Raw genomic sequence first — 26,030 nt, 5'->3', positions numbered from 1 at the left:
ATGTCCAGGGCATCATGGCCTCTTACTCCATGCTGTCTAATGGCCATCTCATTTTGTCCACAGCTTTTCTCATCCTCCAATTTGTTTGGATTAATTTAGCCATGGACAACTGGGCCCTACTTTAATGTTACTTTTATGGTGTCCTAATGTACTATCTGAGTAACAACCAGACAGCATATTTATGTGCACTTTCTAATTAGATTGGGTTTTTGGTCAGTGGAGATCCATGTTCAGCAGTGCTCCAGACTGCACCTAACAGTTGATAAAGTGCAAGTTTCATTTATTTGCACCTGAATAACCTGTAAATATGCTATATATTTTTTAGTCATAATTATTAATCTTTAATGGCTATCGCTCCCCACTTAAGTCCAGTTAACAATGGTAATGCATGAAATAGCTGTTAAAACGTTTATCAATAATGTTGTGAAAATTAGTGGAAATATGAATACTTACCAGAAGGTTTCAGGTTAAGGAGCTAAAGTCCTTCCAATAACAAAAAAAAAAGTTCTGTACAGTATATGCATTCATAATGTACATTCCTGTTATTTCAAGGTAAATCATGCCTCGTCATGGACTTGATTGGCAGCTCGTGTGAGATGCCCATTCCTACTCCTAATCTCCCTATTTGTCGTCCAGTATTAATGTCACGCTAATATTTCCTAAGCTCAGGTAACATTTGGCAAAGGCACCGTTTAATAGTCCTGCCTGAATCATTCTTATCTCAATAGAGCTGAAAAATAGTATTGTGCTATCAGCAAATTGAAATTACATTCTGAAATTCCCTTCCAGATAATCCACTTCAGGTGCCAGTAAAACATCAAAATTACAACTCAAATCTATTCTATTCTATCTATTTCACCACTTTGTTACTGTATCGAATCATTTAGCAATAATCCGTATGGACAGACAGGTGTAGGAATCTTACAGCTCTAATGGGATTTTCAGTGCATTACTGAAGTGATTATATGGCTAAGGATGTCATATAGAAGCAGAGAGCAGTATGGCTGAACCACAGCCCGCAACTCTCTACATTTAACTTATTTGCTGTTATTTGTCCACTAAACCCTACCTGAACTGGGTTATGCTTTTCATTGTAAACATGCTCTAAATTGTCTCCACTAATGCAACAAAAAAGTTCTGTTGTTCCAACCGATGGATAATTATTGCTTTATTTAGTAGTATTATGTCATGATCAATGGGGGACACAGCTCATTGATGAATTGAGTGGCTCATAAAAATGATGAATGCTGCAAACTCCAAAGTAATGAGCCTGCTGTCCTGGTCTTTGTCAGGAAATTGTTTTAGTCTTTGAAATCGAACCTAATAGGAGTAAAAATTTAATTTGTTTTGTCCAAGACCGGTATCAGAATACAGTGGTACCTCTACGTACGAAGTTAATTCATTTCAGGATCTTGTTTGTAAGTCGTAATGGTCGTATGTTGGGCATGATTTTCCCATTGGAATACATTATATATTCATTAATTGGTTCCACAGCCCAAAAACTTACACTAAATCCTTAATAAATACTGCTGGTACTATTACAAATGGCAGTTACACATAACAAAACAAGTACATTGTAAACAAAAATCGGAATAATATAATAATAATAATTCCTGTAGTAATGTAACGAATCGGGTTCTAATGTGGCGGACGTTTTTTGCTGTAACTGAACGCACCGCGGGGCTGACGTGCCAGAGACGGAGACCGGTGAGCCTGAGAGTTTCACTTTCACTTTCAATGTTTTCTTGAGAACACCGTTAATTGCGGCAGACAGTAGGCTTTTTGTGTTGAATAAGTTGTGAGAAAAATGATAAAAACGTGGCGAAGCTGGCGATTTCTTTGGCAGTGTTACCACAATAATAATTGTCGGCTTAACTTATAAAGACTGGCGAACGGTGGTTGAAGGAGGACTGTGGTGACGTATTATTGAGCCAGTTCACGGATGCGCACACCACGCTCATATTTTTCCTTAATTTTCATCTTCATTTAAAAGGTAAGCGTCAGCTTTTTCTTTGTTTCACCACCTGTACCAACCTTTTTGAAACCTGTGTTGACGAGAAAATCCGCCTGAGTTCGTCTGCGGTGCTGTCATGTCGTCGTATTTCGAGCATGTCGTCAGATGTAGAAACAAATGGAGAGTCAAATTTTACGTCGGATGTCGAAAAGATTTTGTGTCGAAGCGATCGTATGTCGAGGTACCACGGTAATTGTCCACAATGTGTTGATCAGCATTTACGCTTTCCATATAGTGGTAATGCTTGGACCAGAAGTTTTCTTTTGTCTTCTTCTCATACAGTCTCACCTTCTACCCCCCCGCCCCCCTCTTCAAACCATCACCCCCAGCACTTACCTCACTCTCTGTGCTGATCTGTCTTGTTACGCTATGTGCAAGTTTGACCTGATATTCCCCCTTGCGTGATCTCTGGTCAGGGCTGTTTTTTTGGGGTGGGGGGCATACAGTCTTTTGGTGGATGGATTTCACTCCTTGGCTGCTCTGAATCATTCCCTCAACAGAAGGGGTCATTGCCTGATTCCTCTCTGCCCCATATCGGGCTCAGCGGGGATCCAGACTCATTTGATCAACAGTCCAATCTCTTTCCTCAGGAGTGCGAATTTTCTGATTTCCGCTTTCAAATTGTAAGTCTCGAGCCATCGGAAGGCGCAAACGCAATCTCTTCTGGGGGAAGTATTTTCCTTCTGCAGTGTGTCTGCGTGTTTGGCACCTTAGCTCTGAGTCCCCAGGTTCTTTAGCCTCTGAGATCTGACATGAAAGGGGGTAGTACAGTATGTATGAATTTATGTTTCAACATGTCGTTGGGAAAGAAGTATTAGAAACAACCTTCCTATTCAACATGTGGGGGTCTCTTTGCTCTGATTTACATTTGTGTGAAAGTCCAAGCCTGTATTTCCCCCTCCTTTGCATCTCTTTGATGTTCACTGACAATTAACATCCCAACTCTTTCTCGGGGTTTGTTGAAAGCTGAGGGGCTAATTCAAGGGTCAAGCAAGACTTGCAAGCTGTCAATCTTTTTATTGTAACTCCAATCCCCTCCCCCAATAGAGTGCTTTTATTCTCAGACACCCCAAACCCCCTTCTCTCTCCCAGACCTCGTTTAACAGAAAATCCCAACTCTTCCTCTATTATCTTGTTGCCCTCTAACTGCCCAAGTGGGACAACCAAAAGCTTTGTCTTGGAGAAGCCATGCATTCTTTCACATCTGCCTTTTGTTTTCAGACCCTTGCCTCCCACCCCTCTAATTCAAATTTCTAACTGCCCCTTTCAATCAGCTCTCCTCCTGTCTCTTCTAATCACCCCTTCCTCTTAGCTATTAATTTCCAGTTTTACTATTTTCTACAAAAACAATTGATTCGTCTCAAAGTACTCTGTCATTTACTGTGCATCCACAGAGCATCTTCATTTTTCAGGATACTTTAACATATTTTGGTAACAACTACATACACCTCTCCGCAAAAAAAACCCAACTGTTTCAATTGCACCTTCGGAATCAAGCCACTCTGTTTCTGATGCCCTCCATCATCAGTCTGCCCTGAGTCTGTAGATAAAAACACCTTTTCTTAGATCATGGCGCCGTGGAGGTGGCTCAGAACACGATCACTGGCAGTGTCTCTCTTTAAAGGCATGAGGAGAGAAAAGCAACCTCCAGCTGAGAGGGGAGACTTTGGAGCTTAATGAGGAGAATGCCAGTCAGACAGTGTCCCTCCGGTCGGTGTCTTTGGTGTCTGTGCATGTTGAACATTCACAGCATGAGACAAAATAGATTAAGTACAAGACTGTTACAATCAATTTATAGAACAACCTCTATATGTAAGAGTGATATACTGTACTCTGAATCTACATCATGGCAGGGGACGTCAGTATGAGGCAAATCTCTTAAGATATTTTTTTGTTGTTGTCGTAAGACACTTGAGGTATGTTGAACGTTGTGCCAGGATATAATGACAGAAGAAAAGAATGATGTGGATTCTCTAATAGTTTGTTTACAGGCTGGAAAAACCTCAGCTTCCGTAGAAACGGTTAATGTGCTGCTCAAGTCCATAGGGTGTTTGGATTGTAACACAGAAGCATACAAGTCGTAAATTAATAGATCTGTGTTAAAGCGAGGCAATGTGATTCGAGAGAAGATTTGCAAGTGTTCCTCCTGATAACTCCAGATAAGTTTAAGGTTAAGCTTTTAATTCAGCCCATTAATCTTAACCGAGCCAGGGAAATCTCTTTGTTAACACGCATATCCATTTAAAACAGCAGGAGGGCACTACTGTGATGTAAACATCATAACCCCCCTACATCACCAAAGGTCGTGAGCCTCTAAGTATCCGTTTTTTATGACATGTGAATGCATACATTCTATAATAACATATTTTGGATTCCCGTTCATGCATTGAAGAAGTGTTTTTTTTTTTCTATTTTTCTCAGTTTTTATTTTTTTTTCTTGTTTTCTTCAGTCTCTGGTCTTCACCCCCCAAAAAGACACACAAAAAAAACATTTCCATCATTACTTATCACATTTGCAATTCTTTTATTGCACAAGGCAAGATTGCATTTGGAGGGGATTATTGTCGTTTCTCTCTATGTGCACCACAAATATCCTAAGTGGGAAAAATGGTTGGCACTAAGCCTGTTTTTTTGTAAAGATCTTAAGAGCCTTTATGCTTCCCCTTCCAACTTTATTGTTCAGACAGATTCAGGCCTTGTCTTGCAGGAAGAGAAATGACTCAATAGAGCAAAGCCCTCCACCTAAGCTGGACAATCGTTGTATCAGGACCAAATGATGAAGCTTAATCCCCTTTTGTACTGTATACTGTATGTGTGCATTTACTAATTTAGTGATCATTTGCGAGACACAAACACAAACCTTTGAAAATGTCTCAAAGTGCAAGTTTCTGAAAATGTTACAACTTCTGAAACCTCGTGACAACAGAAATGTGTTCAGTTTGATCATGTATGTTACTGTGATAATAGTAAGTTATATGTGTTGTTATGCTTTTTAAATATTGTTGACTTTTGTTTTTGTTGTGATGCATGCTTTTATTTTGGCGCAGGAAGCCTAGAGCAGGTACCAGGTAGTACTTCCGAGACTTCACGAGAATAAGAGCGCGTGAACTAGGAGTGGGAACCTCTTGGTACCTCACGATGCGATACGATTTGCGATACAAAGCTCACGATAACGATGATCTGACTATATGGCGATACAACTATTATCGTTACATTGGGCAGGAAATCATTCTAGGATATTCTACAAACAACTAATAAACAGAAAACAAGCTTCTGCTATGAATTCAAACGAGTTTATCACTAGTAAACATCCAATTTGAACTGTTAGTGGCAGCCAATGCCAGGCAATGAAGTTAATTTTGAGCCATTTAAGGTCATTTACCTATTGATTTTTAGTTACTTCCTGTTGATTTTGGAGTATTTTATGGGTCACTTCCTGTCAATTTTGAGTTACAGAACGGGAAGTGACCTGGGAATCCCCCAAATGAATAGGCAATGACTCAAACTAAACAGAAAATGACCTGTAAATGCCCTAAAATGAACCGCAAGTGACCTGTAAATGCCCCGAAAATCGGACAATTAATGTGAATGCTCTGGTTTCGAATAAACGAACGTTCCCAGTCTAAATGGATTGGGCGTCGTGCACCGTCAGTGCAGGCTTGGAGTTAAATGAGACGCTATTATGGTGGAAGATTTTGGTAGAAACTTGTTGGTTCCTTTTTATTTTTATTTTCTTAAGACCATGAACATCTTCTTTTAAAACGATATCTCAGTTCTTGGCCGGAGCATATCGATAACCTTTTGGGATACAAAGTATCACGACACAGGGTGACCCAAAAAAAAAGTTTACACTGCCATAATACAACTTAAATGCCATGTTTATTCAGCTTAGAATTAGAATTTAATCACAAATTATACATTATTGTAAAGAACATGTACAGTACACTCTATTTTTCAATGTGTCCTCCCTTAAGTGTCACAACAGCCTCCAGGCGCCTGCGGAACGCTTGACAGGTCTTCTTTACGTAGGATGCTGTCATCTTTTCCCAAGATCTAACAATGGACCTCTCCAAGGCTGCCACAGAAGTTTGTGGCTTCTTACAGGCACTGTCCTCCACAGTTGCCCATATGCTATAATCGAGGGGATTGAGATCTGGACTCTGGGGTGGCCGCATATCACCTTGTCAATCAACTTTTTTGGTCCGCACAGATCGGCACTTCCAGACCCAGGTTTTCGTGAGGCTGTTCCAGTATCTTTCAGCTTCTTTTTAACTTTGTAGACTGCACATCTGGATATTCTCAGATTTGCTGCAATCTCAGTAGGTGTCAGACCGGCACGCAGCAATTCAGGTACAGCTAAAGTTTTCTTCATTTTCAGCAGAAGCACAGGAATTGTAGAGACGAGAAATTAACAGCTGCATTGAGTGACCTTAATGAATCACTTAAGCATGACAACCTATTTAGATATGTTTCAATGGCTTTTAAACAAGCAGTCAACTGAGTGTAAACTTTTTTTTGGGTCACCCTGTATATCACCATTTCGATATTTTGTCACACCTCTAGCGTGAACACATGAAGAAGAACAGTTTCGCACACGAACAAGAGCGCATATGAACACACGAAGTCGCGGTGCCAAGTAAGTAAGAGAGAGAGAGAGGAGACAGAAAGCTTACCGTATTTTCACGACCATACGGCGCACCGTATTAAAGGGCGCATTCTAATTCTTGTGTGTTTTTTTTGTATTTAACACACACACAGGGCGCACCGGATTATTGGGCTCGTGGGCGTGCATGCATGCACTCACGCTAAAACATACAGTAGCATTCACACTAGCTTGCACGCTAGCATACACACGAACGTATTAAAAAAAAAGGCAGCGGAAGCAAAACTGAGTTCGATTGTACTTTATTAAAGAATTTTAATAAATACTCACTTTTTTTTCAGTCCACAAAGCCATCAAAGTCCTCATCTTCTGTATCTGACATGAACAGCTGGGTTAGGTCTTCATCAAACACGCCAGGTTCCCCCTCTTCGTTGTTGTTGTCCGAGTGAGTCTCGTTGCCATGAGGCTCCTCCTCGGAAATAATGGCTTTGGCGACAGCTCGAACAACAGTGCAAGCGGACACATTAGCCCAAGCATCCACAATCCATTCGCAAATTGTGGCGTAACTCGTCTGGCGTTGCCTGCCAGTCTGAAACTGTGTTCGCCATTCGTCATCCATTGCTCCCACACTGCACGCAACTTGACTTGGATGGTGGAACATGGAAAAAACCATCCGGTCGCCTCACGTAAACCTCCCTCAGCCAGTCTCTCATTTTCTCTTCGTCCATCCAGCCCTTTTGATTGGCTTTCACGACGACCCCGGCAGGAAACTTGTCTTTCTGCAACGTCTTCCTTTTGAAAATCACCAGCGGTGGCAGTGTCTGTCCACTAGCATAGCAGCTAAGCACAAAAGTAAAAGGTGACTTCTCGTACCCCATTGTGCGTATCGCTACCATGCTGGCTTTGTTCTTCTCCACGATGTGTCTCACCTGGATGTCGAAAGTGAGTGGGATGTCGATAGTGAGTGGCACCTCGTCCATGTTCGTGATATGCTTCGGCTGGATGCGTATGTCGGCAATCTTTTTGCTGCAGTAGGAGCGGAAGATGGTCAGCTTTTCCTTGTAATCAGCTGGAAGTTGCTGCGCCAATGTAGTTCTTGTCCGGATGGAAAGATGACGCCGTTTCATGAATTGAAAGCACCACGACGGACCTCTTCGAAAATGTTCAATTTTCATCTCTTGCGCCAGCGTGTGTGCCTTCATTCGCATGGTGACTGTCGAGACGCTTCTCCCGGCTGTTCTTTGGTTGGGAATCCACCTCTCGAGTTCCAGGTGAGGCCACTTCGCTTTATTTCCACGGAAACTCAGCTTTGTTTTCTTGACTTGGCTTAGCTAGTTTTCCAGCTTTCTCCACTTGCGAACCATTGACTCGTTGATGCTGAATTGTCTCGCCGCGGCTCGATTTCCAAGTTGCTTCGCGTAGCTGATAGCTTGGAGCTTAAACTGGGCTTCGTAAGCGTGTCTTTTCGTCAGAGTTACCATTTTCGGGGGTCTTGATTCAGACAGAAGTTGATTTGCCCAACGCACGTAACTCAATTTTATACTGTAACTAATGGCGGCCCGCCCCCTATGACGAGCACCATTCACACCTCTAATGGTTGTCATGCTGCTTTCACTCCCGTCCGCCTTTGGTACACACATTGGGCGCACCGCATTATTAGGCGCCCCGCCCATTTTGGAGAAAAGTTTTGACTTTTAGGTGTGCATTATGGTCGTGAAAATATGGTATATGCATATAAGTTGCTTGTGAAGCAACCACAGAGGCAACAGCTGTATATAACCCTTTTGTACTGTTTGTTATGCGTTTTCAATCGTGGTCGAATACTTGGGCGTATATGTGAGTATATGTGATTGGTTTTGATGATGTGCGGGCGCAAACTGATACGTGCTAATCGTTTGTGTGATTTGTTATTGCACGATCAGAAGCTAGTTATAATCGTAAATTTGAATTGATGTTATTGAAGATGAAACTGATTTAATTTCATGTTTATCTGACTTTAATTCTGCAAGTGTTGATGTCACGAGCTGCTGAATAAAGTCAGACGCCACACGGACATTTGACATAGTCATTCCGGAGCTTAGCTCACTGTCTAGCTCCAACGTCTTGCAGAGGACGGTACAATTATGTACAATACATGTTTTTGGGTAGTTATTTTTTGCGATTTTAAGGTATTTAGCGGTATTTAAAGGAATAATTCCGACTCACGGGGAAATTCGGGTTATGGCGCCAGCGTCGGAACAGAGCTCGTTCTTAAGCCGAGGACTACCTGTATTTTGTGTTTATCTACCAAATTTTGCTCACAAATTGAAAAAAAATATAGGACAAGGATTGAAAACATGCTTTCTGTGAGTTTTTTTTTTTCACCATTATTATTATTATTATTATTATTTTCCAATGAATGTGCATAGCTTGATTTTTTATTTATTTATTTTTTAATATTTTTAATTCCTGAAACTATGTATTCATCATTGGACCTAAACATACAGTGATGTCAAGTCTCTTACACCCACTAACCTCATTTTAATGGTTCTGAAATTAGAGGTCCCACATGAGGCATACTGTCATATTAGATGAGGTGATTATGGCGGACTTAATTACAACTTTGTTGCCTAATGTGTGCATGCTGCATGTTTTTATGCCCATGAAGTACTCCGCTGTCTGGGAACTTACAAACACAAAATAGATCAGACGCTCTGCAGCCAGTGGATATTCTCCAGTGAGAAAAGCAGTGTTTTACACCCCAGGCTGCACACGACAAGCAGAATGCCTCAGTTGTTTTTGGAAGCTAACATTCACAGAAAGGTTGCAGACACATAAAGAAGGACATGGCTTTTTTTGATTGGGCTAAAAAAAGATCAGGGGAAAAAACAGTTTCTAATGGGGTCCTGTGTGTCCTGTTGCCTGAGTGATGCCATATCCTTTGGTAAATTCGCTAATGGTTCATGGAACTGAGAGAACCGAGTTGAACCCAGCAGTATAAACATCGGACAAAAGGGAGCCGTTAGTAGTGTGAAACGCATGCCTGAACACACAGGTACGCATTAGGTTTCACCCGTCACAGCCCCACAAGTGTATCCATGACTTAGGAGTAGGCTATTTGCTTTTGTAGTGAAAGAGGCAAAAACAAACATTCAAACAAAGTCCTACTATTGGGACAGGTATGGATGAGGTCGGAAGACAAGAATCCTTCTTGGGAATAATGGGAGTAGAAGGGGTGGGGAAGCAGAGATAAGTTTGTGGTCAGTCACAACAAAGCATGTTGACCAATTGCTGTCAAGTGTTTATTTGTTTGTCAGTGTCACTGGGGTGGAAAAGGCAATTTACCTCTAAATTTGCAGCTAAAAATCCAAAGTTGTATAATTGTGAGTAAAATTTGTCATAAAATGTAAATTTGGTCCTATGTGAATTTGGTAACTGAAGTGCTTCTATGGCCTTAGAAACTTCACTATTTCACCAGGCTGAATACGTCATGGATAATCTTTCATAACATTTATGATTTTTTGCATACAGCGTTGATTTATTATTGCTCCTGCACGTGAATGTGGAAAGCAGTTCGGCTCACAGTTGGCCACTTCCTCCCAGTTTGGAGCCTACTCTTTTTTTCCTTTTTCCTTCTTTTTTTAAATTTAATGTTTCTTTTTGTAGTTTTTAGCCTTTTTTTCTGGGATTGTGTCAATTTACTGTCAGTAAGTGTGTCGACTCCAAATCTAAATTGTCATGATAAATCAACATCACTATAAAGTTTTACTGATATGCCTCATGTGCTCCTTGGTGGTAGGACAGAGCTGTGATTTACAGATGACAACTTAAAAAAGTATGTAAAAATGGGATTGAATTAAGTTTTGATAAGGTGTAGCATCCTTCTTCCATAGGTTTGGACTATGGCGGGCTTTTTAGGTTTGACAGCATTTGTTGCACCCAGTTACGAGAGATGGTCAGCTTCCAGTAGCCATTAAAAAATATCTATCTTTCATGATTAGTAACCACATCTGCTTATTTGACGGTCCATGCAGCATTTCTCAGAAAACACACACACATTTTGGAGGTGGAGGTTCTTAAGGTTCTATTTCGCTGCCAAATTGACATTCCCTCTCCATGTGCTTCATCTACAGGTGAGAGGATCCACGATGACCATTTCTAAGAGCGTTTGGATTGGACTTTTTTAGAAGCCATTTGTCACGACACAAAAACCTGTAATAGACCACCGACACTTGGCACCATGTGGAAACTACACACCTTGTGCTGGCTTGTCGCGCTGGCCCAATTCCACTCCACTGAGGGTAAGTGCACGTAAAAATCTTTGGTCCTATAAATACAGACCGCTTTGTTTTCATACCACCATTTTACAGCATCCCGTGAATAAGTGTTTCAGGCTCACTGACAGTTAGGCACTCAGTGGGGATTTTTCTTATACTGTAGACTTATTTAGGAATTCTCGAATGAGCAATGAAAATGTAACGCTCACGCTGCTCCTCCGAGGTCCCACAGTGCATGTCTAAGTAATGTGGCTCTGAGGACCATAGGCTGAGGCGGATGGGGATGATCAGGAGTGCTTTCATTAGTTGGGATATCTCAGACAAATTGTGATTTGCCAGAGATTTTCTACTTGAGAGCCCCAGTTGTTCCCAGTGGCATTAGGGCTAGATACATTTAAAGACATTTAGGGCTAAAGTCTTCAGTTCTGTGCCCAGCACGCACACGTTTCACACCTCAAAAATGAATCGTGGTGTGTTTTAGTTGTGATTGAAACCCCCGTCCTTGTCTTTATGGTTAGATCTATATGTCTACACTGCGTATCCCAAAGACTTTCCTCCACTTATTAGTCTTTAATCGCTGAAATACCGGTGCTCTACTTTTGGTAATTGATTATTGTTTTAATAATTGGCTTCTGTTTTAAACGCAGTATATCACAAGAGCTATTTCTCAGTTATTGTTTTTTTTGTGTCAATGGTTGAAGCATTGCCAGTCTTTTATCAATTTTTAATAGTGTTCTACAATATTAGGTCTTTGCAATGCAATGATTATTTGTGCAGTATGTCACACCCAAGAAACTAATGTAGTATCTTGATATAAAATGAATTTTTTTCATGTGTCATCTGGCTTGGATTTTTAGTCACAGGCTAAGTAACTGGCTCCTTTATCTTGCAAACGCCGAGAAGCAGAATTTCATTAATGATGGCAACATGCATTGTCTCAGTTATGCGACAATTAAAGTTTGCAATTTTTATTTTCAATATTTTCATGGTCTAAAAAGAGATGGCCAGCACCGTGAGAACGATAGAGCGGAATAAAAATGTGAAAAAATGTGCAATTATTTTAAGAAAGTAATAATATTTGTGTGGGCTGCAACTTTGTACATGAAAAGATGGGCCCACGGACAGAAAGATTAAGAACCCCTCGTGTAGTTGACCTTAGGACTGAAGTTAGCTGTGGTAGGCTTCAGCTGTGCACAACCCTGAACACGATAAATGGCATTAATATAGATGGGTGACATCAGTAGAATTGGCGCACATGGGAATATTTGTATTTTTTGTGGCAATATACGCAGGAGATGCAAAGAGTGTTTCCATTGCTTTAAAGCTTTTAAAACTCCACCCTGCTTACCCTTTTCAAAATTCTCCACATCCATACATTGAAACATATTTTAAAAAGGCAAACATGCAGTGACTAGACAAGTGGGAAGTTTTGGAGGGCTCTCGACTCCTAAACTTTTGTTGTACAGTATGTTAAAAGTGAGACTTGTGTACGGCTGAAGCCCTTAAAACTAAATAAGCAAAAACTATTGAATAATGCACACTTGGTTTTGTTATTGATAACATTTGTCATTTATGTTCGTTTGCATTTCTTCCCCCCTCCTGTCAGTCCCATTTCCCATCTCAGCTGCAGAGATCAGCCCCCGAAACAGTTCATTACAAACAATATCCCCAAGTCCACACACTTCATTAAACTACGTCTAGGCCTAATATCTTTTTAATGCATGTTTTATAATTGAATTAAATGAGCTAGTGAAATGTTGTAAATAGTTTAAAGTTTGTATTCGGAAGGAAGACCTTCACGCATGCAATATTATTCCTTTTTCTTAGGGGGTTTGTGTTGTTACCTACAATTACTTTATAATGTATGTCTCCCCCACATCCAGCAATGTTTCTTTGACTGCGGTCCCTGCATACATGCCTTTTATCTATATTTGCACAGCTGGCTCACTGTCATCCCAAGGCTTTCATCCCATAACCTCTTTGCCCATTAAAAGATATCGAAAACGAGGCAAATAAAGGAGTTTCCATCTATGTTTGTGGACAGTCGATCGCTTCCGGGTTAGCAAACGTGATGGTGAGTGTATCGTATATAAAAGCGACAGTTGAATTTCATCATTGCAAAGCATTTTAATACTGGACTCCAAAGTTTTTACATCATGCAGATGCAGGTTGATTTACACCTGTGTACGTATGAGGTCATTAGTGGTGGAGGATTTAGCACTAATTGCTTCTGTATCTCCTAGCAAACTTTGAGTACAAACTAAGGTGTGGAGTTGACCTGGGCATTTACCAGCCAGATACGGTCCCACAAATGACGCTCTTGTATTGCATTGTGGGAAGGGTCAATGTCTTTGTTTCTCAGGATTGACCCATACTTGAGGCTCAAAGTCTAGATTTCACAAAAGTACTGAAATTTACAATCTTAAGCTGCTAAGTGACACACCAAGCTTTTGGGCCGCTGCTTGACAAATTACTAACCGTTAAACATGCATTGATTGCATTCCTGAAGATAATCAATCTTGATCAACTTGTAATTCCTGTTTAAATGTTAGTGAAAGGAGATAATACATATGAGTAAAACCTAGATCAGGTCACTTCCTTCTTTATAGGAGGGGAATGGATGAAAGTAATGACTACAATAGATTGCAAATTGTATTTCAACCTTTTTTTAAGATAAAACACCACTTTCCTTTAATTGCAACTAAAAAAAATTTATCTGAAATCTTTCTAGTACGCTTTTTAAATTTTTTTTAAATGTACCACCCTTGTTTTATTTTCCAAGAATTTCTCATATGAAGTAAAGTCAACAGATGACACTGTTTTACATTGCCGATGGTACACAGTGGTGTTCTCAGATAGTGTTCTGTTCTATAGATAAAATGTTTGTATTCTTTAATTCTTTAATTATCGTCTTCATTCACTTAATTTGTACTAAATGTATTACTTAAAATTACATTACATAAAAGGCCAATTTCTTGTTTAGAAGTATTTGTTATTTAGGGGTGTAACGGTACACAAAAATCTTGGTTCGGTAAGTACCTCGGTTTTGAGGTCATGGTTCGGTTCATTTTCGGTACAGTAAGAAAACAAAATGCAAAATATAAATGTGCTAGTTGTTTATTACACACTTTTGTGCTTTCAACAATAGGAACATTAGCCTATACAAAGCTAGAATTCTGCTCAAAAATAGAAAATAAAATCAGAAATGTAGATATTTTGAAAAACAAAATAAAAATAACTTTGGCTAAGACTTTTTCTTCAAAATAAATATCTGATGTGCAAAATTGAACAGTTGCAACACTGAAGTGAAGAGTTGTTCCATCTATATTCTTTTTTAATTTGTATTCCCCACCCAGAGGGCCAACCATCTTCCATGTTAACATTTAACCGTTACCCACGCTGCTCACTGCACTTCTGAGTGGTGCGACGGCCCTGGCCGTTTAATTGTTATCTTTTTTGAGACTGTCAGTCATCTGATCGCCGCGTCTGCCAGCTGGCTGCCTCCCCTCCCAACGTGGCGTACTCTGATTGATGCCGGACGGGCTGACGACGTCACCGCCGCTGTCCGGCCACCCGAACTAGCCGCTGTCTGACATGTATCCATTATGCAGCGCTTTGTTTACATTTGCGGCAATAACGACACTTGCTTTACGGCAGCTAATCCGATACACAGTAATACGGCTCTGGGTAATACTATTAGGCCGTTGTTTGAGCTTGCATATCCGCGTGTGTGTTGTATTGTGCCTGAGTCTTGTTAACCAAATAAAGGCAGCGTTAACAAAAGTCATCTGACCGCTCGTCATTTTACAGTCAACACTCAGAGTTCGCAACTGCGCATTTGACAGCATACGTGCCGTGTACCTCCTTGCCAGCTGTTTGCTCGCTATTCATTCACCTGTGCATTTGATCACTATTTTGTTACACTCCCGCTTTTTCGGTGAGGTATTTTGTGTTCATTGGTTATTGGATCGTTTTTGTTCACCGCAGCAGTAGAGGTAAACTGCCGTTTTCGTTCAACCCATTTTGTTTAGTGTAGAAGCCAGGTTAGTGGTTGTATTGTTATTTCATTTTTACGATCAGGATTTACTTAGCGGGTGGGGTCCAAGTGTAGTTTCATTTTGTTTGTTGTTTTGGCCTGGGCTTACGCTGAAGCCAGCTCCTTCCGCTTTTTGTATATTTTGTTCATTGCGAGTTCGACTTGTGTGAATAAATTTGTGTCCTCTTGCAATTTGTGTGCGTGTCTCGTTTTATGGTACGCCCTTAGCAGACGTCCGTCGGACGTAACAGTGGGATTATGGGAAGCATGAGCGGGCATTCCGCGCTTGCGTTAAATGCATCAAATATTTTAACGTGATTAATTAAAAAAAATTAATTACCGCCTGTTAACGCGCTAAATTTAACAGCACTTTACATTTCGTCAGAAACTCGTTCGGTACGCCCCCGTACCGAACCGAGGACCCCGAACCAAAACGGTTCAATACAAATACATGTACCGTTACACCCTTAATATATATATATATAATATATACATATATATATATATATATTAGGGCTGTCAAAATTAACGCGTTAACGCGCGGTAATTAATTTTTTAAATTAATCACGTTAAAATATTTGACGCAATTAACGCACATGTCCAGCTCAGACAGTATTCTGCCTTTTGGTAAGTTTTACAGCAAGGCTTTTTGTGCTGTCCAACAGCGAACTCTTGTGGTCGCTTTGCGACATGGTTTATTGTTTTCTTGCCAGTTCAATATGGCTGCACGACATCTCGGGCTGACGCCTACGTTGTAATGTTGTGCTTATATGATCCTTGGACAAGATTTGTCTGTAAGTATGGTTGTTGTAAAGAGTGTACATATTATGTTAGTAAGCGAAATGTTATATTTTTTGTATGAGACACTTTTGCCTTTGTTTATGTTTAGTTAACCTGTATAGCGTGCTAAGCTAACGTTGTTGCTAATGCAATGCTTGTGTACTTTTTTTTTTGTAGTTTTACGACGGTCTACAGTAAAGAGGACAATGGTTTGAGGCCATTTTATTAATAAATCAGATGAAAAACGAAGAAGTCTGATTATTACGGCGTCGTTCACTAGCTGTCTAGCTTTGGAAAAAGTAGACGCTTCGGAGTGAGGACAGCATAGACCAATTTAAACGACAGTAGAGTGAAATGCCCACTACAGTCCTTATGTACCGTATGTTGAATGTATATATCCATCTTGTGTCTTATCTTTCCATTCCAACAATTTATTGTACAGAATATATATATAATTCACAGAAAAATATGGCATATTTTATAGATGGTTTGAATTGCGATTAATTGCGATTAATTGTGATTAATTATTTTTTAAGCTGTAATTAACTCGATTAAAAATTTGAATCGTTTGACAGCCCTAATATATATACTAGTATATGTAAAACTCAAAAATTAGGAAAACAATTGAATTAAAATAAACAACGACAAAATCCAGTGTCCAAATAAATATTATTGAAATTAACTGTTGGCATACAGATTTTCAAGGAATGAAAATAAGTGCAGAATTCAAAAAGTTCAATAATGAAGCGATTTTAGTAACATCCAAGTATCCTTAACATTTAACCAGTAAAATTTGTAAATACATTATTAAGTCTTTTAGAGGTTAGGTTTTAGGAACAGAGGCACCAGTAGCAGCATAAAAAAAAAGTAAAGCAGCGTCGTAACGATTTAAAAGTAGATATTTAGAGGCCATGGCCACAATTTTTGTTCTGCTGTATTTTTTATCTACTGTATTTAACCAAGATGTCCTACTGAGATTAAAAAAACAACCTCTTTTTCAAAGAAGACCTGGCTGAGACAGGCAGCAGCACAACAAACATGATTACAGACATAGGTTACATAAACAGACATCAATAAAAACATAAAATAAACATTAAACCTTCAAGATACAATTACCACTGTATTTTTTAGTCTGCGGGGTTCATCACATTATTGAGTGCACCATCAATGAAAAAGTTCATTTTAATGGCACACCTGATTATAAGGAGCATTAGCACATCAATGGACAGCATTTGTTATTTGCTCTTTATCTTTAAATACTAGGGATGTGCCGATCCAGGTTTTTTGCACTTCTGATCCGATACCGATATTGTTTTGCACTTCCGATCCGATACCGATACTGACCGATACCGATACCGGCCTATCTGAGCATGTGTTAAAGTTTAAAGTTATTTAGCCTCCTTACTTAGTTGTCAGACTCATGTTGAAAAGGGTTTTAGTAGTCTTGATAACAACTAGCCACCTGAATTAGGTGAGTTTGAATTACACACAACGGTTGGTAACAAGAAACTGACCTGTTTATTCAGTGACAAACACAAAACATTATAAATAACAAACAGAAATGGCATAGTCAGTCAGTAAAACGTGCAAATAATATTGTAAACTGTCTTAAAAAAGCAAAACACACAAACAACCTCAGTGGAAAATCCCACAAACTCCCCAAGCTATTAGATGCTTTTAATGTTTCGTGCATTAGTTACAAAAATTGTATAAAAAGTAAACAGTAAATAACATATTCAAGTCCCCATTCTGTATCAGCAGCTTTAAACTACATTCAATAATTTAATTTTGCGAATCAATTGTTAAAGTTATTAAAATTGCTCCCGTTATTCCATAATTTCCCTTCTGTCTACTTTCGACACGTGAAAGTTTTAAAATTGTTTTGAAGGTAGATTCAAGTCAAGATTTTGCCGATTTAGGAGTATTTTAGATAAAAAGTTAATTAGGTTCGCTTGGAAGGTTCACAACAGCCTACTAGGGAAATCTCCTGCTTTAAGATGGCGGCTGTTTATTAACGCATCTAGTTTTCCATACTTCAGTGTTGCTAACGACGTCGATTCTGTCATTTTGCATCTAGTTGTATATACATATGATATCTTTTATCTACAGTAAAACAATGTTGACGTAGTTTGTAGCGGCTGTCAGCAGCAGTCAGGTATTCTTGTGTTTTTTATCCAGCGGCATGAATTGAGCTAAAGCCGTGAGTCGAGCATTGGCATTACCCGGGTCTATGACAAGCATGATGTTTACTCTCAGGACGCAATGCGGTCCGTTTCTCATTGCGTCCCGAAGACCGCGCTGTGTATTAGTTCCGCTTTACTTGACATATTTCAATAATCGGAATTTGGATGTTTGTGAATCGTTCTCGAATCTTTAGTGGAACCGAAGCAAAAACTGGAATGGATTATGTAAATTGGTGCGCTGGAAAACCCGGACCGGATGAAAAACTGGATCGGAAGTCTGGATCGGAATTTTTCCGTGTCGGCCGATACGATGCCGATGCACATTTTTTTGCCCATATCGGCGTCCGATCCGATCTAAATATCGGATCGGGACATCTCTATTAAATATTGTAATTGATGTTTTATCTATTAAATTGAGCTTATTAAACACATCCAGAATTCATACATAAGGCACATTGTCAATTCTGGGGACAAATAAAGGATTTTAGGTGTGCCTTTTAGTCCATTTATAACACTGACTTTAAAGATGCTGTCTCCTTATCCTTAAATTTAGTTTAGAATTCATTAATGCGATTCAGATTGGGGACATTTTGTAAACTATTCCATGCAATGGAGGCGGAGTATAAGAAATATTTTTTCCCATTGTAGTGTGAACATTTGGGACAGAAGGCACATAATGATCTGTGAAGTGCAGTGAGTAATGTCCAGTACTCTTTTGAGGTAAAAACTCAAAAAGATAAGATGGAAGCAGACCCAAAATATCCTTATATATGAAGGCGTACCAATGATATGCTAGTAGTCTACGAATAGCCAGAGAAGGCCACAACTAAGGCTCAGTTCAGACCACAGGTCTTAATGCACAATTTTTTGTCATCTTTTTTATTTTTAGGGCCTGCCTCTTCAGATTACCTTTTTCGCTTGAGCCCGTTCAAGTATCCACATCCAGTACGAGTGGAGCAAACTTACCTGCATGAGCAGAAGTATCAAAACAAATGAAAACACATGATGGCACTTCGTTATTCCAGGGTGACCATATTTTGATTTCCAAAAAGAGGACGCAAAAAGCAGACATCAATAATCCCTGTTTACTTTTATATTCAAAGTTTATACTGTCTGTGTTGATAGAGCACATACAGTCAGTTTGCTCTTGGCCATGGAAGCAATATTGCTCATTTGGCGCAGAGAAAGAAAGCTGAGAGTTCTCAGGCTTAGACTTTTTTTCTCGCTTATTTTTCTAAGGGTGGTCAAGCCCACCTTCTGCCTAAAAGCCGAGTTCAAGCTCAGCGCTACCGGTAATGCACAGCTCCATCGCTGCCGTCCTCCCTGCTTCTCTCTCTCCTTGCTGACGTAATTGTTGCATGAATTTTGATTTGGGAGACTTGAGAGTACAGAATGCCACCACATTTTAAAAAAATTCGGCCCAAATTGGATATAAAACCACATATGAAAGTGACCAAGATCAGATTTTAAATGGTCCACTTCAATGCGACTTGTCCCATTCAGACAGTCATGTAAATTGGAAAAACGCGAAAAACTCCCGTGGTATGAACCTAGCCTAAGTGAATTAAAAAGCAACACAAAACTGCCTCTTGAAACACACATAGTTTCTTTTCAGTATTATTTTCTGGAATAATATAACGCCTTAATCTTAAAATACTTCAACAAAACTAGACATTGATTACAAATGAGATCTGTCAAAACAAATGGGAGTTTTACAACAAATTTATTCTAGCAAAGCTGATATTTACATTAGAAATAATCAAACTCTCAATAATTTAATGACAAAAACATACAACAGCATGTTGAACTTTACCTTGAAGGATTTAGGTTGATGCTCATCATGAAAAATCTTAATATTGTTCACTGAGAAATAAATATCATACTTTTCAAGAAGTATACTCATATTTGATCGATTTGATTGACAATCATTGTTAAACTGTGCATTTTTCACATTCTGGGTTGCACACAGCATAGGAACCATTTTGACAAGAGTATATTTACCAAGCAATCATACTGTCTGTCACACAAGTCACTCAACTTTGGTATCTGTCTTACTGCAGGTTGATTTCCTTTGTCCTGTCGGTGTCCTCTATGACTGTTACCATGGCAACCGTAGGAAATTACGGGACTGCGATTTATAAAGAAATATTGTAAATGTATTTGGAAGCGTGGAGTGTTGTTATTTTATTTTTGTAATACGTGATTAAATTGTCTCCAAAGTCTGCCTGTGTTATTTAGTCAAGCTGAGAGAATTTCTTGGCATCAGCAAGTGAATAACAATTCTCACTCAGCGTCGGCCGTGTGCTCTCTGTAAAGGTTTTGCCAAAGATTGTTTCAATTACTAAGTGGAGCTATGTTTCTGTGTCATATGAAAGGAACATGTCGAATGGACAGCTAAGAATCAATCAAGCCAAAACGTGCACTGTTTCTTTCCTCCCGGTGTTGCCAACTTTGTCAATTTTCCACTTTTTCTAACAGTGAAGAATCAAGGGGGAAATGTAATTAGCAAAAGAATACTATTGCAGCTTTAAAGGCTATGCCGAATACACAAAATTTGTGTTTGTTATTAAAAACTATAAACTAGGTCACAAATGGCTTGTGTGAGTATAATTTGACAGCATTGTTTTATGTTCTTGTTTTCATTCCATTAGTATGAGGCTTTTGTCATTTATGTATGTCACTTATGGGGTATGTAAACTTTATGTCATAATATAAAAGCTTTTTCAGGAAACAAACTTTAAGAAAACTGCCCCTTGCCTCGTTTCTTGTAACAGCTTGACTTGTTTGAAGTTCTTGAAATTTTTCAAGGGCATGAGAGAAGGGCACCTTTAAAAGTCCTCTTTTTTGGATCATGTGAAACAGAAGAGAAGAGGCTTTAGACCTTAATCTCAAAGTGAAAGGGGTGAAATAGACAATCAGGGTGTTCCGAAATGTAATTACTGGAAGTAAAAGCTAAGGGCTTAATACGAGCCAGAACCTGTAAGAGCACCATCTTGCGCCACCCACTGCCGTCCTACCTTTTACTCTGGTTTAATACCTCTTCTGGCTTCTAGCAAACCTATTTTTTTTCATAAAATGGGTTTGAAATGTTTTGTACACAAATAAATTAAAGCCAGGCTAAACTATCCCACAAACCCAGTCAATACGTCTCCATCGGAGAGACTGCGTTGTTTTACTCTGAATAGTGTAGGGTTTAATATCTTTCCACAAGGCACTTTCTTCAGCAGCCAGGCTTATCTTTCAAAAACAATAGCATAATACTATCTTTCAAACAAGCATTGGTGGAACCTCAAACATTTTCCCTTAAATACAAAAGAAAAGTAAAATACTGAATCATAAGAGCATAGTTCCCTCATCAAATACAGCATTTTAGGTTAAAGGCATGAGATAAAAAGTGGCTGATGGATTACTTTTAAGTAAACTGCATTAAGTAATTTACTCATTTTTCATTGGATTAGACCTATTTCTGCAAAATGGGTGGAAGATAGCCTTTTAAATATAATGCTCACATAATCACATTACTGTTACCTGTGCCTTTTGTAGTATTCGTTAGTATACTACAATCACTTCAGTCATTTAAACACAACTAAAATAAAGTAGGTTGTTAAAAAAAAAAAAAAAAAACTTTTTTGGATGAGACTGGTCAGACCAGTAGTCGGTTCAGCGTTAAATAAATCTGGTATTATCCTCGAGATGCATGCAAGATTGTTTTTTTCTGGTGTACGAAATACAATGTTTAAGTTGTGGTGTTAAGGCTGATCATTTCCATCATCTTATTTACAATAAACTTTTTAAAATGCCAGGAAACCAAAATATACCAGCTTTTATACTGTATATTGTTATACTCTACATTTACGCTAAAACTGTGATGAGTCACTAGGCATGTGCCGGTATAAGACACTGACATTATGATAACCTTAAGCAAAAATATCACGGTATTGCAATTACAGCTCTAAAATGTGTTACTTTGAGATATCTGGGATAGAAAAGAAAATATTTTTTTTCCCCCATTGAACAGGACTTTTATTTTTCAAAACATATTAGCAAATTGAAACATGTGTATAATGTTAAGTTAGGATGAATTAAAAGAATAAATAAATAACACATTTTCCAAATAAAATATAAATGCAGTCCAGAGGTTGCGCTAGACTTTTTCGTTGTCTGTCATTTTGACTGACAAGGTCATAAAAATCCAGTCATAATCTATTTTTACCCGTCACTTAAATTTTTAAAATGATAATAATGACATATTCAATAGTATTTAGTTTTCATTCATTTTTACTTAATATTCTGTCCGAACAAGCTTAACAGAGAATCCACACCGTGCCATCACACATCAAGCAGATGAATATGTTACTTTTTCTCCGCAGTGACAAAAACAGCTGACTGTGGCCCCAGTAGGTAGGCTACATATGGAACAATGAAATTAACAGTTCACCTGCTGTGGCCTGAATGCAGTCTCACAACTTCCTCCTGGTGCGCATGGACTTGAATTGCGTGCCCGCTTGTGCATAATCAAATGTCTCAAGAAGAAACTTTTTTGAAGAAACTTCGGAAACTCAGTTTCCTTGACATTTTTCTGAGTAAGGCCAACGACGTCATGCATCAAGAGAGAAGACAATAGCTAATTAATATGCTCACTCGCCACCCTGTGGTCTGGGGTGTGAATTGCAACCTGTCAAAATGACAGATGGACAGTTTTTTCCGTCACAGTTTAAAAAAAACGGTCAACGACGGAAAATATTCGGTTAACGCAACCCCTGATGCAGTCCTTTGTTGAGGAGTTTCACCTTCTCCAGCTATTGTGTAACACAGCTGACTCACTCACACTGAGCAACAACCAGTGGAGGAGGCTTGAGCTTTGCACCTGCAAGCGAGGCATTTCTCCCTCCATTTATGGTACATAAAAAATAGCCAATACCTTAGGGACTGTATGACTGAAAATTTTTACGGTTTTATAACCGTGAAGTTTTCATAACACGGTATACCTTGAAACCTTGAAATAAGCACATGCCTATGAGTCACTGTTTTTTCTTGTATTTATTTATTTTTCCTATGTCTTGAGTAAATGAATCCTTTTTGTTTTGTCTCCCCTTTGCTTGCTTACTGTCATTGGGGTTGTTTGTGGCGGACTGTTGAATCTGGATCCCCATGGAGCCAGGCAGGCTTGGGGGCCTTGTGTACCAAGACCCACCATGCTGTCATGTCTCTTTCATCACCAGCCAGACGTGGAGATAAGGAGACAATAAGCAGTGGCAAGGTGTAACCACAGCCCCTGGGTCTCCTCCCTGCCGAGCACTTCAAATCCTCATTAGGATTTTCAGCAAAGGAAGCAGGGATTTTGTTGGATTAGTGCTTTGTCACAGCTGGCCCCAGGTTGGCGTTTGTCATGCAGAGTGCTGACATACTCCCATCCAACCCCAGCACATACCTCCTTTTACCTGGGCATTGAATAAGCTAATGCCTTTTTTCCTCAAAAAGCAGAAGTTGGCTTTTTTTCCCACATTGTCAGAAGTTGTAAATGGCACCATGCTTTTGCTTGCTGTACCACTCTTGACATCTGTAGTTGATACCCAAAAAGTTTAACTTAATCCATCCATTTTCAGCACTGCATATTCTGGTCAGGGTCGTGGGGTCCTCAAGACTATTCCAGCTGACTTCAGGCTAAAGGTGGACTACAGGTCGCCAGTCATTCATAGTGCTCACAAAGAAATGCACAACCATTGACATCGACATTGACAACATTAGTAAGCAGGAATTTATCCTGCTAGGTATCACTACAGAGCTACAGTTGCATGAAAAAATTTGAGCATACCCAGACTTTTATCTGCCACTATAGACTTGAATGTGAGACCAATATGAACCTACAATGGCATACAAATTCCACTCTGGGCATGCCAACATTTTCACTCTATTTTGTATGCATCACAGCCTATATTTTAATCATCAAAGATTCATCATTTATATGACCGCTAAAGGAAAGGGTCAAACATCAAACAAATTGGAACAAACTAAGACCACCAAATGGGACGCATTCGAGCTAACATTTTGTGATCTATGCAATGTTGCATCACATTGCATACATCGCCCTACCTCAATCCTACGTGACTGACATAAAATTTAATAAAACAAAATAAGTTGGGCTCAGAGAATCAATGCATATTAGGGATGACCTGATCGCATATTTTTGCACCCGAGTCGGAGTCACCTTATTTTGAAAATCTGCCGATACCGAGTCTGATCTGATACTGAAAAATAGGATTTTGTTAGTAAAAAAACATTTCAAACATACACATTACAGTACTGTACTGTTTAAAGTTCTTCTTCTTCCGTTTTTTCCAGGAGTGTTGCGGAGTGTAAAACGTATATATTTTTGTTTCATTTGGCAATACAGTTGTATTTTTGGATTATTTTGTTACCCTTTAAAGTATTATATATATATTTTTTAAAATTAAAAACCTGGTCATTTTCACCCAATTCCGATCCACTAAAAATGGCCCGATCAGCCCTATTTCCAATCTAGTGATCAGATCGGGGACATTCCTAATGCATATACTGTATATGCCTAGAACTCACCTACCAAATTTAATTCGGATCCAACCATGAATAACGGAGGAGTAGCAATTAGTTTCCTCAAGAAGAACAAGAACAAAGTGAGTGACCGTTTGAGCCAGCCCCCGGGTGGTCTAAAATAGATATTTTGACCAGATGGCACCAATGTTGCTTGTGTTTCCCCATCTTCTCCATTTAATCCTGCCTTCATACTCAGTTGTTGAAACACCCGGTTATGGGTCATCATTTGGGTAATAGAATAAACTTTAGCCCACATTCTGACTGTTGGTTTCAACAGAAGTTTAAGAATGCCTTTTGTGCCTGGAGTATTAATGCAAACAAAACACTGACAAAAACATAAAGTGGCACTTTTTAGTCACCTTCAATACTTCTTGTTAAGATCTCTAACTGTTGCTTTCCAGACAGGGAACCCTGTTTTCTTCCAGCTGTAATATTTTTTCTCATCATCATAAGTTATTACAAGGACATTACAAATGGTGTCTTGTAGATACCTTGAGCCTTGCCACTTTTTCCTGTGTTGTTGTTTTGTCTTAAATGAAAGCAAATAGTTTGTGTCTGTTCTCTCATGAGTCTTGTGGATTCATCATGGACAACACAACTTTGTTTGTCAAAGTGGAGCCACAGTAATGCAGTCTAATGTAGTCCTTAATTGGGCCTCAGACAAAGAGACTGGTTTAGCGTGAGAGCGCTTCCGTGTTTTTTAAGGTCTACTTTTACTTGTCTTGTTGGACTTATCCTTGTGAATAATGGCCAGACAAACAAGTCACTGGATGGGATTTCTAAGGCTGTTGATTAGTCATCTACCCTTATTCTTTCAACGTCTGCTTTTTATTTTACTTTTTCGTCTCATTTTGTTCTTGGTCAGACAAACTATTGTGGGTTCCTTACATAAGTATATACTGTATTTTCGCAACCATAAGGCACTCTGTATTAAAGGAATATTCTAAGTTGCAGGTGCAGGTTATGTATTGAACACGTACAGTACATAAGGCGCATCATATTATCAGGTGCAACATACGGCAGCATGCATGCAAGCTAAAACATGATAAGCTAGCATACAAATGTGTTTTTGAAAAGACAGCAGGAGCAAAATTGAGTTTGGTAGTGTTTTATTAAAGTTATGTAGTTAACAATGTACTCAAGTTACTTTTTGATCGATCATCTAGAAATCCATCAAGTACTCATCCTCTGTATCCGAAATGAAAAGTTCGGCCAAGAGGTCAAGTTCGCCAACCAACATGCTAGGTTCTCTCTCATAGTGATGCCAGCTTTTGCGAAAGCTCTAGCAACACTGCTAGCAGACACATTAGCCCAAGCATAAAATAGAATAGAATAGAATAGAATAGAATTGCCCTTTATTGTCATTAATTGGTTGTACAATGAAATTGTGGAGCCTCCCCCTACAGTGCAGGACAAGTAAAACATCTCAAAAGTGGCTTGCAAGAATAAAAGTATAAAATCTAAATAAATATAAAATTTACAGTATATGAGGTAGTCCTATTTTCAGGCAATGCAAATAATTGAAGTGAAGTAGCAGCAGTTGACAGTGAAGGCATTGAATATTGGACAAGTAAAAAATCTCGAA

General features: G+C 39.1%; 1 protein-coding gene across 30 annotated transcripts in view; it reads left to right on the top strand.

Annotated features, from left to right (window-relative positions):
- The window catches only part of adgrl2a (adhesion G protein-coupled receptor L2a), a 218,478-nt gene that overhangs the window by 17,841 nt on the left and 174,607 nt on the right, over positions 1-26,030 (top strand). For all 30 annotated transcript variants that reach the window (XM_057842113.1, XM_057842097.1, XM_057842110.1 and 27 more), the window contains exon 2: positions 10,730-10,897. In XM_057842113.1, the coding sequence (XP_057698096.1) occupies positions 10,837-10,897 (61 nt within the window). In that variant the 5' untranslated portion in view covers positions 10,730-10,836. The remainder of the gene's footprint in view (positions 1-10,729; positions 10,898-26,030) is intronic.

The sequence above is a fragment of the Corythoichthys intestinalis genome, chromosome 7 (assembly GCF_030265065.1).
Source record: "Corythoichthys intestinalis isolate RoL2023-P3 chromosome 7, ASM3026506v1, whole genome shotgun sequence".
In the NCBI taxonomy this organism is placed as follows: Eukaryota; Metazoa; Chordata; class Actinopteri; order Syngnathiformes; family Syngnathidae; genus Corythoichthys; species Corythoichthys intestinalis.
The sequence above is the reverse complement of the archived record's forward strand: the minus strand, read 5'-3'. Positions and strand labels throughout refer to the sequence as shown.